Raw genomic sequence first — 17,476 nt, forward strand, 5'->3', positions numbered from 1 at the left:
ATATAATAGTAGAATAGGTTAAAAAGTTATTTTTAATAAAAAATATCTATATAACATTTATACAAATAATAAATTTAATTTAAAAATTAATAATATTGTTTTATTTAAAAAATTAAATTAAATTGAATAATAAAATTAATCTCAAATCAATATAATTATTATAACATTGTTACATTACATGTTATATCAAAAATTTGACACGTGATAATAAATGTTTTATTGCAAAAAATTTAATTTTTTTTTTTAAATATCGTCGTGATATATCATTAATATCGTTAATAATTTTGTTTAAATGATCAAATTGAAACATTTTCTTACAAGTGATAATACAATTACAACTTTTTAAAAAGAAAAAACCACCATACAGTTATGTCTTATTATAATTATAAAACAATGTGTCTTTCCTTAAAGATATATCTGACGTCTATAAATTTTTGTTTTAGAAAAAGTTAGTGTAAAATCTATGGAGGTATTTCTAGGCTTGATAAGAGAATGTATTTCTATCATTTCTCTTAATAGCTAAAACTTAGACATAATAATACATGCTTCCAGATTTATTTGCATTGTTCATTAAGAAACATAACAGGAACAGATGAAAACATAAAGCATCTGCTCCTTATTACTAACTCCATTGTAGCAGGTTATGGGATATGATTTGAAGGGCTGAACATCATCTACAATTTTTACTTGACAAGAACAGGCTTTTCCGTGGTACTGGAAAACTTCTGTTTCTCAGAAACAGATTCTGCTACTGACAACACACTAACAGCTTCTGCTACTGACAATGCTGCCACTAGGCTGGCATCTGCACCTGAAGCTTCTTCCTTAGGGAGTGATCTTCCACTCCAACTTACAAGATCTTTGATAGTGGTTTGAAGGTCAATATCCTTAATCAATGATTCCAAACTCACATGCACACCTGACAACAACCCAAAGCACACACTTAGATCATAATTTTACAAAAGGCAGTTCAATAATCACTGATTATCTAGCAGAATTAACTGAGGACAAAGCTTAGGACTTACGGTATCTCCAATAGTGCTTGGGATTTGTAGGGTCATTGATTGTCTCCTCTGTTGCAGGGCGTGTTGTATATTCTTCTTTTAATGCTAACAAGTCCTGTACACATTCTCCACCAGATTAAGGGCATGAATTTCAAATAGAAAATGGGTCCAGATAGCCATAAATCAAAGTTTTCTTTCACCCTTTTATATCAACATGACTGTGAGAATACCTGAAGAGGGAAGATTGCCCACATTGATGGAGCTTCAAAATGTTGCCTTATAATAAAATGTGCAACTTCTGGAACACATTGATCTGGCGGCAGTTCATCGGACTCCATCACATTCTTGAAAAACCGGAGTCTTCTATCTTCATCTTCTTCCCACCAAGCACGCAAGGTAGAACAATCATGACATGATGGGGCACATACCTGCACATTGCCGCAAGTCACCCAATCAAATGGCTATCTAGCAAAAGCACTCTAAATTGAAAAAGTTAACTCTGTATAAAGATGAATTTAGATTTAGCATATCATAACAAGGAAACCTTGAATATCTAATTGGTAGAATAGCTAATTTGGTCCCTAAGCTTTAGTCCCTGAATGTTGATAAACTAAAAATAATCCATAAAAATAGTTTTCTGATGATTTGATGATGTGTTACAGGATGACTTAAAACACAAAGCACTAGCCCTATTTATAATCAAAGACATTCTTAATTATACTAAGATACAATCTAGATATTAGATATTCTTCGTATATTCTGATAATTTTCCAAACAATCTAAGATTCATCATCCTGCCAACCTATGGATGATTTTGTATTATTATTTTTTTCAAAATGCAACCCTGAAGTCTCAATAAAAATAGAAAATTAGTATGTTTCCATTAGTTCAATCAAGAGACAGAAATAAAAAAAGGACAAAGACAAGAAATAGCACATAGAAGCTGTTAGATATTGTTAAGATTATGTTAATTACGATATCTTATATTAGTTACAATATTATATGTATATGGGTTTAGTCCATATTTTTTTCATTATTCTTCATTATAAATATATCACCCTCTGTGTATTTTTACACAAAGGAAATTAATCCTATATCCAGTTTTTCACTACTTCATTGGAAGCCTTACTGTCATGTAGCTGTACTGAGAAGGAATACCAAATTCCAGATCAGCTTCACTGGGCATACGCTGAATGCGCAACCCAACTAATCCCAATTCTTGCATAACCTGCATTACAAATTTATAGACAGATCCTTTTAATGTGCCCAAAATAAAAATATAATTTTCTCAAGATCTTTTGGATAAGTCATAAAGAGCATACAGGATGGACAGAAGATGGAATGAGGCCTAAATCTTCCCCACAGGCCAGCATGTCTGATGAATTTAGAAGTACAGGCAGGGTCTTCAATGCATTTTGCCTCCAAAGATTCTCTTGACGACAGAAATAGTAGTCATTGTATAATCTTTTAAGAACATTCTTGCTGTATTATATGACAAGCAATAAGAGATTTAGTGAGTAGATATTTCCATGAAGAATGTGAAAAAAACAGTTGTGCTAGACGAAGAACAGTTTTCAGCATAGAACTTGGATTAAAAGTGGCATAATTGTAGGAACCGTCCTAGTCGACAACACCCACAAGTCACGGATTATTAAGATACCTATGATCATCCAAATCCTGGAAACTTGAGGTATCTTCAAGGTTGAAACGAGGATAAAATTTTCTTGGATTCTCTGGATCACGGATTAAAACTATATTCTGCAAGCCAATAGCGTAGAACATAATGTAGCACTTGCAATACCAAAAAGAACAGAGACAAAACAGAATAAAAATTCAAAATATATTAAAAAACAAATTCAAGATTGAAGAATGTAAAAATTAATTTACCATCAATGTAAAATATTTTATGCTACTAATTAATTAATAAGAAAGTGGCACATCATTGGAGTAACTAAGGTTTTGGCTTTCAGTTCAATGAAATAGTAGATTAAAACAACAGAACCATGTGGTTTACAGAATAGAGTAAAACTCTTAACAAGTCTGTAAGTCAAAATCAAAATAAATCTTAATTAGTTTTATATTTCCTAGTAAATATAAACACAGAGACAAAAGTGGAATATGAACCAGGAAGCAAATTTGATGAAGCTACCTGTGAAAGATCAAAGAGATTGCGCCGCAGGTTCTCTTCACTCTCCAACAATACAGAACTTTCTGCACAAGTTTTCAGTTTGGAAGCAATTTTTTTCTCTGTGTTGCTATCCTCCTTGAACTAAATCCATTTATTGAAAATAAAATAAGTTATTGAACAAGACACTTCAACACTCGAATAGAACATAGAATGTTTGAAAAATAGTTGACAGCAAATGTTGTCATTGAATGGCATATTTAGAATTAACCAACAAATCTGGACATTATATGTTATCACATCATACATGACAAAATCTATAAACCCCCCAGATTGGTGCCACTGAATCCTACATATTACATTGATTACACTTCTTTACAAAAATATAGCAAGAGTTTTGGCCACAGGTACAGAAATATAACTTCAATCTTGAATGTCAACACACTTGCTTAACAAATAAGTAACCATGAACCTATATTGTTCTATCACTTCAATAAAGAACATCAAACATGTTTATGTTTTGTGAAGATATACTACCCACTGGATTTCCAAAACCGAATTTTATTCAAATTGTGAATTTCATTTCAAAGCTAATTAATCTCTAATGCAATAAGGATTGATACATAGCAATAGCACTTTGTAGAAGTTGTCTTCCTAGTACATTCCAAGACGTGTACCAAAATATCCTCTCTGCCAATACTAAACCAGTGATTTCAGTCAGTTTAACAAACCCTAATAACATTACGAAACCCATGGATGATGTGAATGGGGTGTTTGATAAAGCTGAATTAAATACTAGGAATGTTAGTGGATTTTCAGGCTGTTTAGATCATTTCACTAAAGACATGTTGCTTGGCTCATAAAGCTTAACCAACTAATATATTAACTTGAAAAAGATTAATATGAATAAGAAAAAATTGTATTCACTTTATTAACTTGAAACAGAACATCAACCTCTATATAGAGAGAGAGAACTTTAAGCCTAAAGTAAAGATTACAAAGAAATTTCTAGAATCTGGTAACAGCTTCTAACAACACACTTAATATCCTACTTAGCTTATTAACTATATTTTCTTATGAATCATCACTTATCTATCATTCCCAGCTTGCATTGAGACCATAAAATCGTTTAGCGGAAAGACCTTTTGCTAATAAATATGCTAACTGAAGCCCATATGCCACATAAGAAGTGGTAATAAGGCCACTATCTAGTTTTTCTTTAATAGTGTCGGTTTATCTCAACATGTTTGGTCCTATCATGCTGGATTGTGAGTAATGCTAAAATTGATTTATTATCACAATAAAGAGTCATAGACTCTTGACATATCACTTCAAAATCATTTAGAAAAATTCTTAGCCATAACTTCACACACCTCATGTGTCAAACTTAGAATTCAACCTCTACACTAGACCTTCCAACAGCATTTTGTTTCTTACTAATCCAAGTCACCGAATTTTCACCCACAAACATACAATATACTAAGGTGGATTCTCTATCTGTGACAACTACTACATAATATGCATCAGTATACACTTCCATTTTTTATTTTTCATTCCTCTTGAACAATAATTTCCTTCTTATACTTGACTTCAAATATTGATGGGTCTCAAGTTTAGAAGATATGAATTCTTTTTTCTTATTATATCTCATTACATATATCTAATATATATACATTCATTTGTTGGATAATTTTGGAAATAAGAACAACCTATTCTAGGGAACAAATCAACAGATTGCAGGATTGTTATGCTAGTAATAAAAACATGACACAACAAATACACATAATTAAAAACTGTTACATATATTAGATATCTTCTATCTTATCTTTTGTGTTTTTGTTATTATTTCTTTTTATCATTATTTGTAATTTAGGCTTAGCCCATATTCTCTTTATTATAAATTCATTACCTTATGTGTATTTTCTACATAAAGGAGTTTACTCCTATACCTATTTTTCACTATATTCAACAAAAAGCATAGGGATAATATGTGAAACTTCCTAAAATATATTTTGACACTCCTTCTCAAGTTGATGCATAGGTGTTCTCCATCCCCAACTTAGCCCATATTCTCTTTATTATAAATACAGTACCTTATGTGTATTTTCTACATAAGAAAGTTTACTCCTATACCTATTTTTCACTATATTCAACAAAACCCATAGGGATAACATGTGAAACTTCCTCAAATATATTTTGGCACTCTCCTCAAGGTGGTGCATAGGTATTCTCCATTCCCAACTTGGATATAATTATCTACAAGTTACTACTACTCAGTCCCTTGGTGAGTATGTCTGTAAGTTGTCCTTGAGTAGACATATATGAAATGCAAATCATGCCATTGTCAAGCTTTTCTTTAATAAAATGTTTGTCCACTTCAATATCTTTAGTTTTATCATGTTGTACTATGTTGAGTTATACGGATTGCATATTTATTGTCATAATATAACCTCATAGGTTCATCCTACGTTATCTTTTGGGAAGGGGAAAACTACACCCGGAGGCAATAAAATGTGTTTTTTAAGGGTACTCTACTACACAAAAATGGTAAAAGTGTTTTCATCCTCCTTCCAAAAATTGTGTCAAGAGATGTTACTTTTAATTAGAAAGTAGGTTATTCAAGGGGAGAGTCTAAGAGAGGAAGATGATGATCCTTTCATAATAGCAAATTTGTATTTTTGACCAACAATTGAAGAAAATGTAGGAACAAAAATTCAAAAGAGTACTAACACTAAAACTAAAGCTAAAGGAGAAGAGTAGAGGTGAACCAAAATCCTAAATCTGCAGGACTAGTGACTAGACCATATGATGGAAGTTAGATTTCAGGAAGTAATGAGACTGAATAAGAGAGAAATTATTTTCTAGTTTTGAGTTGGTAGCATAGCTCCTTATCCTTCGAAGCCTCTGATCATGTGGTTTAATTGCAGACTTTATTGTTGTTGTAAACCCTAAAATTCAGCCTTCCTTGATGCACCTCTTTGGTCCCTATTGCAACCTTCATTGTTGCCCCACCTTGAAGTTGATTACCTTCCTTGTTGCCTCTCTAGCCCCTATTGCAGCCTTTATTGCTGCCTTACCTTGAACCATGTTACAACCTTCATTGTTGTGCCTCTATGATCTAGCTATGGGGTGCGTCTCTTATCAATTTATTTCTTTGTGCCTTAATTGCACAAAATTGTAATGTATGAAATGAAAAATGGTGACAAGCCTCAATACATGAGAATTACAGTGCTCATTCAACTTATCTGTTGAATGGAAAAAATTATGTGAGATGGTCTCAACTCATTAAGACCATCTAGAAAAGAAAAGGAAAGGCTAGTCCTTTAAATGATGATGCTCTAGTTGAAGATGATCCTACATTCAAGTAATGAGATGAAGAAGACTCCATGATCATGGCTTGGTTATGGAACTCAACGGTTCTAGAAATCAATGACACATGTATGTTTTTCAATTCAGGAAAATTCATGTGATTGCAATAAAGCAAACGTATTTTAAGGCAAAAGATGTTGCACATAATTATAATGTGAAGGTAAAAACCATGCCAGCCGAATAGAGCACCAAAATTGTTACTAAGTATGCTAATCTGCTTAATGCTTTGTGGGTGGAATTCTCTCACTACAAGATCACTAAGACCAAGTGTTATGTGGATTTAAAACTTTTTAGAGAGTACATTGAACAAAATCTGGTGTATGATTTCTTGGTACGTCTAAAATAAGAATATGATCAAGTCAAGGTTCAAATATTTGGAAAGGAAAAGATTCTAGGACTCAATGAAGTCGTGACAATCATTCCAAGTAAAGAAAGTAGGAGGAGTCTAATGCTAGAGACTCCTATTGCAGAAAATCCAACAATGATTGTTGAAGGAACAACAACCATGGATACACAAGGCTCTTTTAAAAGGATGGAGAAGAAAAGTGAAGGAGTGTGATGCACTTATTGCAACAAGCCAGGCCACACAAGAGATAAATGCTGTAAGTTGCATAGAAAACCCCAACAAAGATTGGGAATACAAAGGAGGTCCTTCAAAGAGAGGTTCAAATAGTTGATGTTGTTGATGTTTATCATGTTGCTATTCCTGAAAATCAAGGAGGATTTGTCCAACTCAACCATGAGAAGCTAGAAAAAGCAAGGTCCTTCATTAGTAAACTAGAAAAATACACAGGTATGTGTTCATTGACATATTTTGGTAGATTACAACTTTTTGTTGGATTTAATGTCTCAAATAAACCCTTTACCCACTATTGGATTTTAGACTTTCAAGCAACACATCATGTGACACCTCTCCCTAAATACTGTTCTACATACTCCCCATATTCTAGCAAGAAAATTTCCACAACGGAAACATGATAATAGTAATTGGTCATGGAAATGACCAAATAAACCCAACCATAATTCTAAAAAATGTTAAACATGTGCCTAAATTGTTCACAGACCTGAAATATATACAAAAATTTACCCAGGATCTCTCATGTAATGTTGTTGTATATAGCAACTCTTTATATAGCAATTGAATTTGATGACTAACAGTACCAACACCAAAAAATATTAGTTGTGTCATTGTCGTTTAAAACATCATTTCGTGTTATAATGTTATTGTTTCCTTCGTTGTTCAAAAATTTAAATCTAGAGTCTTCATTGTGAGGTGTGTTAGCTGGCAAACCACAAATGTGTACCTTATTCTATGATTAATAAAATCAGTACTTCTCCCTTTTATCTTATTCATACAAACGAGTAGGATCCCTGTAATGTTCTTAATATTTCAAGGACTAGATGGTTTATCACCTTTATTGATGATTGTACAAGGGTAACATGACTTTTTCTCCTTAAACACAAATCTGAGATTAGTTCTATTGTTATGTAATTTATGCCCCTGATAAAAAATCAAGGTGGTTGGGCTTATCCAACATGGCACCCATCTGGCTAGGCTTACAGAATGCCACAGGCCATTTATACTGCCACATCATCATCCTTTAAACGGTGTTAACAAAAATTTAATGAAAACCACAACATTTACTTTTAACAAAAATGAAGACTACATTGAGGCAAAAAGTAATCGAGGGACTGCATTAAATAATTCTGACAAAAATTTGGATCAAAAAGACTATTAAACCTATTATTAATAGATTTATTTGAAAAATGTGCATATAACTAATTGAAAAATGTTAACTTCCAGTTTTACACTAAGGATACATTTCTTTCTAGATTTGCAATATTCTAAGGAAAGAAAATATGGGTTTAAGTTTCATACGCTAAATTAAATAAAATAAAAAAATAGCTTCATGCCAAAGGCCAATGGCCAATGGCAGAGTTTATAAGGGACAAGGGTAGCCATGACACCACAATCCTGTCGTCAAATCTACCATTTTCGAAATATTTTCTCAGAGTGTAGAGTCAGGGGTCAGTGATATTGGTGATTAAAGAAGGTACAAGTATTCCATATTATTTGTTTACGAGTAAGGTTAAGGATGATGTCATTAGAAAAGTTTGTCCATGTTACTTTGCAATCCCTAGAGAATGAACTTTGGTAGCTTTGCATGGAGACTAAAAATTAAAATTACACTTAGTTTGAGTATCTTATTTTGGCCTCCCAAAACTACTGGTCAAGATCTGCCACTACAAATATTCAAATGTATGCGAGAGTTATTATACAGCTTTACCCTTGCATATGCAAAGAGGTTGTTTCATAATTTAAAGCCCAACCAACCAGTCACCAAGGCACAACTTTCTTGTTGTATCAGAACTCACATTCTTTAGAATTCAAAGAAAATATTATGTTTTCTTTTTAATCCCATGAAGAGAGTGGATATCATGCTTCTCCACAAACATGAACATTATTTTGAAATTCACCCAACCATTAACTTCCACTCTCATTTCTTTCTACCTCAAACAGCTAAGCATCAGGAACACACTTATATAAATTGAACAGAAACAGCAAAAAGAAAAGACAGAGGAAAATAATAAGAACAAAAAGTACTAAAAAAACACAAAACACATTACACACTAGAAAAATCAATTATGTTAATTCATGTTTTTTTTATTGGAATTAGGTTCCACCTTAGTTTAGACTGCACCAAGGAAAGTCCATTTATGTAATCATATGATCAAATCTAAAGGCATGAGCTATGTGGAAGTATATGATCAAACAGAAATCAATAAATACTATACAGAAAACTATACACAAAAGGATTATTACCTCATAGAAGTTCTTGTCAAATTCATTGAGAAAAGTTGTTGCAACAAATGTCCAAGCAGCTCCAAATTTTTCCTGAACAACAATGTATATGAAATATTATAGCTTACCTTGAGAAACATATTTACAAGACTGCAACACATTACAGAAATCCAGCCTGGAGGTAAATTTAGTACATAAAAATGCAGTTGTAATAGCCTACACAAGTAGACTACTAACCTCTAATAGTTCCCGCTTAATATATGGGCGACTCAAGCGATTAAAGTCCCATATACCTTCTCTTTCAAGTTCTTCCTACAACAAATAAGGCATGAAATATAAATCAACTAAAAGCAGAGCAAGAAAAAGAAGTTTCTTATGCAAGTTAAAGCAGCTCAGCACACACTCATGGCATCAAGCGCCCTTTAAATTTAAGAGAACATGAGGATACCTGACTAAGAGGTATAGATGGCCGGAATTTTCCAACTAGACCTGTCACAGCATGATCCGGAAGTTCCCATATACGAAAGAATCCCAATATGTGATCAATCCTGTAAGCCGTAAAATATTTTGCCATCTGCAAAGGATTTTAAGAAAAGAATATCTTCAGCCTATATATTTAAGTTTGGAAGATATTGTCCACTTAAGGATAAGATCAAGAAGTTAAGACCAAAACCTGCGTCAATCGAGCTCGCCACCAGCCATAGTTGTCCTTTGACATTTCTTCCCAATTATAAGTAGGGAAACCCCAATTCTGGCCATTTTTATCAAAATAATCTGGAGGTGCTCCGGTAGAAGTATTCATTCGAAACAAATTTGGATAAACCCAGGTGTCCACACTATTTTTGTCAACTCCAATAGGAAGGTCTCCCTTTAATATCACTCCCTTCTTTCTCGCATACTCTGCAGCTTCTGATAACTGTAGTCAGAATGAGAAGTAAATGGTAAGATGTTATTTGTTTGTGATTTGATTGTCATGAAGAACTTATAGAGGATAGGTTCAATTTAATTTACTTGTAAATGTAAATGATATTGAACATAGTAGTGGAAGCAAATTATCTCATAGTGCAGGCTGTCCTTGGATACAAGCTTTTCTAGCTGTAAACAAAAGGAAACATAAAACCTCAAATATAACCGTGTAAAAAGAAAAGAGAATAAAAATTACACTAAGGCATATACCTTGTCGTCTGAATAATGAGCAAAACGACCCCATTGACTACGATCTGATGTTTCAAAGAAGTCTCGCAGGAAACAGAAAGCAGCATAGGGTTTCAACCAACCCTGTTAACATCAAGATAAAAGCTGAGCCCGATGAAAGGTTGGCCTCTATCACTAGAAGCAAAGGGAGATCCAAAAAAACTACCCACCAAAAATTCAGAGATGAATGTTTTTCAATAGATATGATGTGATTCATAATATTATGATGTTGTTTAATTCATGAAATTAACCCTGCCTAGTGAGAAAGGTAAAAAGGCTGTCTTTTTGTAGTTTCTGCAAGAAATAATTGGTCATGGAAAGTTTACTATAGAAGAGAGGGAAAAAATGTACAAGATACAAAAAGATAAAACATATAAAGCATCCTGTAGTAGTAAGACCTCATTCTCACAAAAGAACTGCTGGAAGGAACTTGAATTGAGTATCAAATCTTTCTCTTGAGAAAAAACTTTCTTCGCAATTGAGAGTTTAGTGGCCATTGTAGCTTCATAATCAACATCCTGTCGGGACAAAATATTAACCACAAGGAAGTTGCCATTTACCAATATGTTTTATGTATAAAGAATGACAAAAGTAGCAACATATTTGCAATAAATAAACCAGAAGTACAGCTCCAATTTACTCCCTAAAAATCCAAGTGTCAGTCAATTTTGTCCCCTGACTTCACAAAATTCTCACTTCAATATTTGACTTAACAAAATGCCATATTCACTTTAGCACTTTTTGCTCAAAAACTTTGTGAAGTTGGTGAGTAAAACGAGAATTTGTAAAGTTGAGAAGCAAGTGACCACCGTTACAATTTCAAGGACTATGGTAGAAGTTTACTTAGACAGTTATCTCAATTTCCATAAGTGCTAAGTTTATTTATACAGGTAAAAGTAAAGATTGTAAAAGGATGTACTTTAGGTTTCTTTTATTTCAACCCTTGAATTGAATCAAAAAATTATTCTATTCATCTAACGGCAGGAATTGGATTTTCAAAGAAAAAACTGATTTTACATCTAAAGGTTTTGTAGTGTTATTGCACTTTAAAAAAAAAAAAAAGAAATCAAGAGCGGGGTTACGTTGAAGACTGAAATTATTTTACCACCAATCACTAAACCCGTAGAAAGGAACAACCCTTTTTCTAATGTCAATAATCAGGATATAGTGGTGTTTGCTAATAACTGATATAAGGAGTGACTAAAAAGACAAATTAGTTAGACTTTGTAACAGCCATTCAATGATGCATTTCATAAATTAGAGAATCCCTCTTATAGAGATTTGATGGCATTACCTTCTGATCTAATTGCTGTTTGGCCTTTTCAATCTCTTTCTGTTTAAAGGAGACGCAAAGCATTTCAAATATCAGCATTTTGAAATTGTTACCATTGCTACTTCATAGAGAATAAAATTCCTAAACATAACCTTGATCTCCTCCGGTAAGTTCTTGGAAAGAGCCTGTACTCTTAGGTACAATGGATGCAATGCAAAGACCGATAGTGAACTGAAACAAAAACAAAAACAAGATCAATCAATCAAGTCTAAATAGTTAGTATATGAAATGTCTGAAACAACAATTAGTCACAAAAATAAACTATCATGAATATCAAATTGGACTGAATGCCTCTTATCATCGAGAGAATCACATTTAATAAGAATCTTTAGCTTTATACAAGGAAAGTTTGCCAATAGCTATACAAGGAAAATTAGTTTAATTCATGACTAATTTACAGCTATTCAAAGTTTTCAATAATGATTAATGAGATAAGACGGCAAGTAAATCGGCAAACAATACTGTATATAAATTATAAGGGAACAATAACGAATAAATAAATCAAGGATTTAGCTAATCCCGTTGGCATCCCCCTCAAACTAATGTTAGTGAATCTTGAAGCATCAATTTGCCAACTAGAAATTGATAGTGAGATCGAGACATTTTCTTAGTAAAGACATAAACAATCTGAATAGAATTTTATATGGTTACCACCCAAAAATTAGAAGGCATTGAGGACTGAAGAAGCAAAGTATGAGTAGCATCGAAAAGATTGCAATTCTTTTACTCAACCATTTCATCATGTCGAGGCAAATAAAGGCAACGTTGAGAAATGATGGTCAGAGAAGGGATAGGATTTCAGTTTAGAAGTCCAGCCTGTGTAGTCTCCAATTCTGGTCCTAGCTTCAGCAAAAATTGATCATGTTTTCTCTCCTCTTGAGCAGCTTGAGTTGTTGATAGTGCCATCTTAGGTACTTCTGCATTGGTAATATCATAATATTCACTTCACAAATTCAGGAAACCGGAATAGTACTGGTCAAAAGGCAAATTTCCTTGGCTGAAATTTCCAGTCTCCAATTCCAATTGGAAACAACATGCGTTGTTGCCCTAGACCTAATTATGAGTCAGTTTCAAATATTCCCATATTTCTTCCGCAGTAGAGAGTGATCTCAGATTGCCCACCATATGTGGTTCAAGTGATCCACGCATCTTCAGCCTCCCATTTTCAAAGTTCCAAGTTGTCTTTACTGGACCCATCAACTAAAATCCACGCCGCACTCTTGGTATTGGCGAGCAGGAGTATTTTTTTTCTCTATTGGTGTTTTATTGTTATTTCACTATTAAATTGGGCTAATTCTGAATTAAGAAACTAGTCTCCATTTTTTTTAGTGGAAGACCAAGTTCTAACTTTTTATCAATTTTTTATATCTCTATTTAGTGAAGAGTAAAATCCATGTTTGCAAAATGCCAGTTATAATGATACTTAAAAAGTACCAACATTATTATCTGATCTCTACAATGATTTTGAAGCAGCCATACCTGTATGGATAAGAATCCCACCACATCCCATGCACAGATGTATCATTGATAGGTAAAAGTTGAACTAAATGGAAACCAGATGCTACAGCCCAGTCAACTAGCAACTTAAGGTCGAGAAACTCTCCAACACCCAGATCAGATTCCGACCTAACAGAAAACATAGGGATAGCTACGCCAGCACCACGCCAAGGTGTTTCCTATCAAAGAAAACCAACAGCTTAAAGCTATAATCCAAAAACAAAAAACCATAATCTCTATCCCAATATGTAATTTCAGCAACTTACCCGCAGCATGCCATCTGAGAGAAAAATATATTTCACATCACTCCTTGTGGAGTTGGTAGAAACTTCTCGGTTTGAACCACTCTCTACAGAAAAGTTACCACTCCTATCATATTTTCCATATCTATATGTGGATTTACTGTTAAGGAAAAATATAAAGCTCGATGAAACTAGTGGCTGTAACATATGAAACTAATAACACCATAATTTCTTCATATAGTTTATGATGAAAAGTTCAAAATGGATATCTTATTGGCAAATCACTCCTTTGCATCACACATTCAGCTTTCCAGACAGATTCGCCAAAATAGCTGAGTTTTAGTCCCTTTTCAGCTTTCCACTGACCCAACTTTGTGTTGCTACCAATGACATATATCTGCAAGAGTTAAAGAAAGGTCACTGATTCAAGTTAAGTGGTAGATGTATCAGTATAACATATACATAATAAATGTTTTCAATGAATTTACAGTGCATGCAGATAAACAACATTAGGTATTTGGGATAAAAAAAGTCTCACTGATGAGTCTTTCTCAACATTAGGGCAGGAAATTTTGAATTGGACCAAGACAGCTTCTCCTAGTCATCAGAAAAAAAAAAAAAAAAAAGGAGTTAACAGCAAAATAATAAACAAACACTCTACACACATTCACAACCTAAAAGTCCCTATAAGAGATTGAAAATTTAATTTGAAAACATTTACTTTCTGATTCAAAATTAATGTGGTTGTCTCCTACAGTTGCTTCGCTCAAATCCCAGCTTTGCCTAAAAATGACATCTTTGAAAGCACTTCTGAAAGGGAGGGAATCTGAGGCAGCCTGGAAATGACAATAAAAAACGTAAACATCTTGAGAATATAGTTTTAGAAACTAATACTGTTATTCTAACAAAAAATTATTGAATTATACTACAAATGACAACTATTAACTTCCAGAAGTAATTAATCCACTAACTTTGAGAGATTGCGCCAAGTGAAATATTTTTGCAAAACTCTGAGCAAAAAGATCGAGGACTAATAGCTTATCAATGAATATCAGATTACTGATCCCAAGTGGAAAACAATAAAGGATCTTCCGAGTCTGCGCAATGCGCTTAATGTTATTTTTGTTAAAAATATATCTTTCATTCTTACAGCTTCCGGGTAAAGAACACACTGAAAGGTCTATTACAAGGTAACATCATTTAACAAAAATGAATCTAAATTTATATCAGGAATGGCAGTAAAACTAAGACATATCTCTACAGAAGCAACAAAAAAACAACCTTAGAAAGAATTAATTGAAAAGGTGGCACAGAAAAGTAGAAGGAGAGAAAGGCGGCACCTGCCAAAGATCACGGAACTCGATCTCCTGTCCACTCTGAACACCTTCAGGTAGTATCAGTTCGCGCTTCTTCCCCATCTCCCATCTCAGTACATTTTTCTTATCATCTACAACATAATAGCTGTACTGGCATTGGAACCCTTTTGGCACTGTGATGCTTCCACCCCAGATGAGCTCACTACCTTGATGAACAACACTGAGCAACACACCCCTCTTCACATTCCAGGCACCAAGCACTGGAACAGAGCCACACACCAGCAAGCTCTGACCCCATTGGGTAAAATACGGTATCCGGAAGCTTACTTTCACCGAATTCACGGACTTATTCCCAGAAAACAATCCTGGATTCACCATATCTTCCAAAGCCAATAATGACATAGCAAAAACAACTCAATTTCTGACCAAAAGTTAATTTTTTTTAATGAAAAAAAGAAGTGTAACTCTCAGTGCTACTGAAAGATCAGAATCAAATTGCCAGTTCTGGGAACTAAGCCCACATTCTATGGGACTGACCAGCAAGAAAAGGAAATGAAATGATTAGGCAAAACTCAAGTTACAAATCTTTTAGCATTATTATGAAATGCTTTACTTCGTTGATAACATGTTATTGCCTTGGATTCTAAATCGAACACCACATGCCCATTGAACGTAATTAAATTTAACAGAATTCCAGAAAAGAAGAAAGCCAGGCCATGAAAAAATAGTTGAATAAAAATCTAACCTTTATGTGAAATCAAAGATGGGTGGAGAGAGAAACAGGGGGAGAGAGTGATAGAACACACCTTTTCTTCAATCAGAAGATATGATATTGCGGGTCTTCAAAAGGGAATATAAATATTTAAAATGGAAGTGTTTGAGAAGCGTTTGTCTTGTTCGAAAGAGAAACAATGTGGGGAGATATTTGATAGAAAAGTAGAACGTGCGAAGTGAAGAAAGACGCTACTAGCTTAGAGGATTGATACGTAGTTTATGTGTGATAGAGAAATACGATATTGTGATATTTATTTCTTGATATGAGTGCTGGCAAGAATGGGTTGCTAATTGCAATCATCATCAGAGTTTCATCACTGATGTGATGTGATTGTGTAGTAATTCGGCAGCTGAATCTCCCTAATCCTCGTTCTATGATGGACTTCAGGAATTAACGGTGAAAAACGAAAACGTTTCTCTTTTTCTCTCAAAATACAAATAGTTTATAACGATTCTTTATTAAGAAATAATAATGAAGATACATAATTGGATTCTAACATCATCATTTGATATGCAATTTATTCCATGAAAAAACTAATACTCTTATTTAGTCTCCACATTTATTATAAAATGTAAATTGTTCCTTAAAATTTATGACTTAACGTAGATAAAGAAAAAATATATGATAGTCAAGCGCAAGAATAATCAGCACACGTAAAATCATTGACAGTATATAATTAGAGTTCAATTACCTTTATTTAACATTTGATGTTGAATATTGATCATATCACTCCATTAAATGTTGAACATTAACTACATCGCTCCATTTATTGAACTTATATTAAATCACACATAAACTCTCAAATGTCTAAGGACGTCTCCATTTATAGTTTTTTTAATGGTTTTTTAACTTAAAAAATTCAAATAATAGAGGAAATTGACCATTTAAGAGATATTGTGCGATAAATTTTCCATTTCATCTTAAAAACAAAAGTATAGAGTAAGAATTGGTTTTTCGGTAATAAAAATATGAAATCTTAAATGAAGAAAAATAAATTCTTAAATAAAAATGATTTGAAATATAGTTAAGTAAAAATAATATAATATATTATTAAGTTTAACAAAATTTCTCAAGTTTAACCTAAATCAAATATTCACTACAGTGTTGTTAAAATACAACAATCATTCTAACTTTTCAAGCTTGTAATATTGTCACGGGTGTGTTTGACAAGGAATTTTATAAGTTTCAAACATACAATTGAATATCTCCATTTTTTAAATAGTTTGTTTTAATGGAGTAATTAAAATATTAGTGTTGAAGTCTAGCCGAGTAGGTCAAAAGTCGAAAGTTGATTCAATTAAGTCCAAGTTAATGGTCAACCTGAGTTTATTAGAGTCGAAAGTCAATCCGAGTAAACTAAGCCGAAGGTTGAATGGTGTCAATTTTCATTGGAGGTCGCACACAATCGGTCTAAGTTGAATGGACGATATGAGTCGACCCAGGTAAAAGGTCAAGCTGAGTCGACCCAGCCAAAGCTCAAGACAAGTTAACCCAAGTCGTAGGTCAAGCCAAATTGATCCTAGTCGAAGTTCAAAATACATTCTTTTCAATTTCCTTTTGGTTTCTTCATCCAAACAAATTATTTTACTTCAAAAAACTTCAAATTTTTGAAATAAATGAATTATTCTCTTAAATTGTCTCATTTGAACACCACATTAGGGTAAAATATAGAAAGGAAAGACAACTGAATGACTAATTAATAGTGATGATGATGATAATTAAGTGTTAAAGTGATGATGTGTTAAGTGCATACAAAATAAAAGTTGTAAATATCCTTAAGTCTTACTATTGACACATAATTTTTCTATGATAATAAAC

The 17,476-nt window shown here is 33.1% G+C and overlaps 1 protein-coding gene across 2 annotated transcripts; it reads right to left on the minus strand.

Annotated features, from left to right (window-relative positions):
- Window positions 1-476: 476 nt before the first annotated feature.
- On the minus strand, window positions 477-15,961 carry LOC106753949 (4-alpha-glucanotransferase DPE2). Of its 2 annotated transcripts, none has more exons than XM_014635840.2 (23): window positions 15,690-15,961; window positions 14,908-15,263; window positions 14,289-14,403; window positions 14,106-14,164; window positions 13,837-13,964; window positions 13,592-13,718; window positions 13,308-13,504; window positions 11,921-11,999; window positions 11,790-11,828; window positions 10,894-11,013; window positions 10,478-10,579; window positions 10,313-10,396; window positions 9,975-10,217; window positions 9,750-9,875; window positions 9,539-9,613; window positions 9,323-9,394; window positions 3,154-3,273; window positions 2,665-2,762; window positions 2,327-2,486; window positions 2,134-2,232; window positions 1,235-1,432; window positions 1,026-1,119; window positions 477-919 (listed from the first exon to the last, which is right to left on the minus strand). In XM_014635840.2, exons 2-23 carry the CDS (start codon window positions 15,259-15,261, stop codon window positions 684-686), a joined length of 2,925 nt encoding a protein of 974 aa, XP_014491326.1. In that variant the 5' UTR covers window positions 15,262-15,263; window positions 15,690-15,961; the 3' UTR covers window positions 477-683. The 2 variants fall into 2 exon arrangements, with proteins under 2 accessions (XP_014491326.1, XP_014491325.1); XM_014635839.2 differs by having other exon boundaries at window positions 15,629-15,960.
- Window positions 15,962-17,476: the final 1,515 nt, after the last annotated feature.

Source organism: Vigna radiata, unplaced genomic scaffold, assembly GCF_000741045.1.
Source record: "Vigna radiata var. radiata cultivar VC1973A unplaced genomic scaffold, Vradiata_ver6 scaffold_7, whole genome shotgun sequence".
NCBI classification, from domain to species: Eukaryota; Viridiplantae; Streptophyta; class Magnoliopsida; order Fabales; family Fabaceae; genus Vigna; species Vigna radiata.

Bases quoted from the DNA above. Each gene is read 5' to 3' on its own strand.
- LOC106753949 (XM_014635840.2), bottom strand. From the start codon at position 15,261: ATGGTGAATCCAGGATTGTTTTCTGGGAATAAGTCCGTGAATTCGGTG. The intron at 11,014-11,789 runs GTAATGCCATCA...TTGTCCCGACAG, and splicing joins AACAGCAATTAGATCAGAAG to GATGTTGATTATGAAGCTAC. The intron at 9,395-9,538 runs GTTAGTAGTCTA...ATTGTTGTTCAG, and splicing joins TTAAGCGGGAACTATTAGAG to GAAAAATTTGGAGCTGCTTG.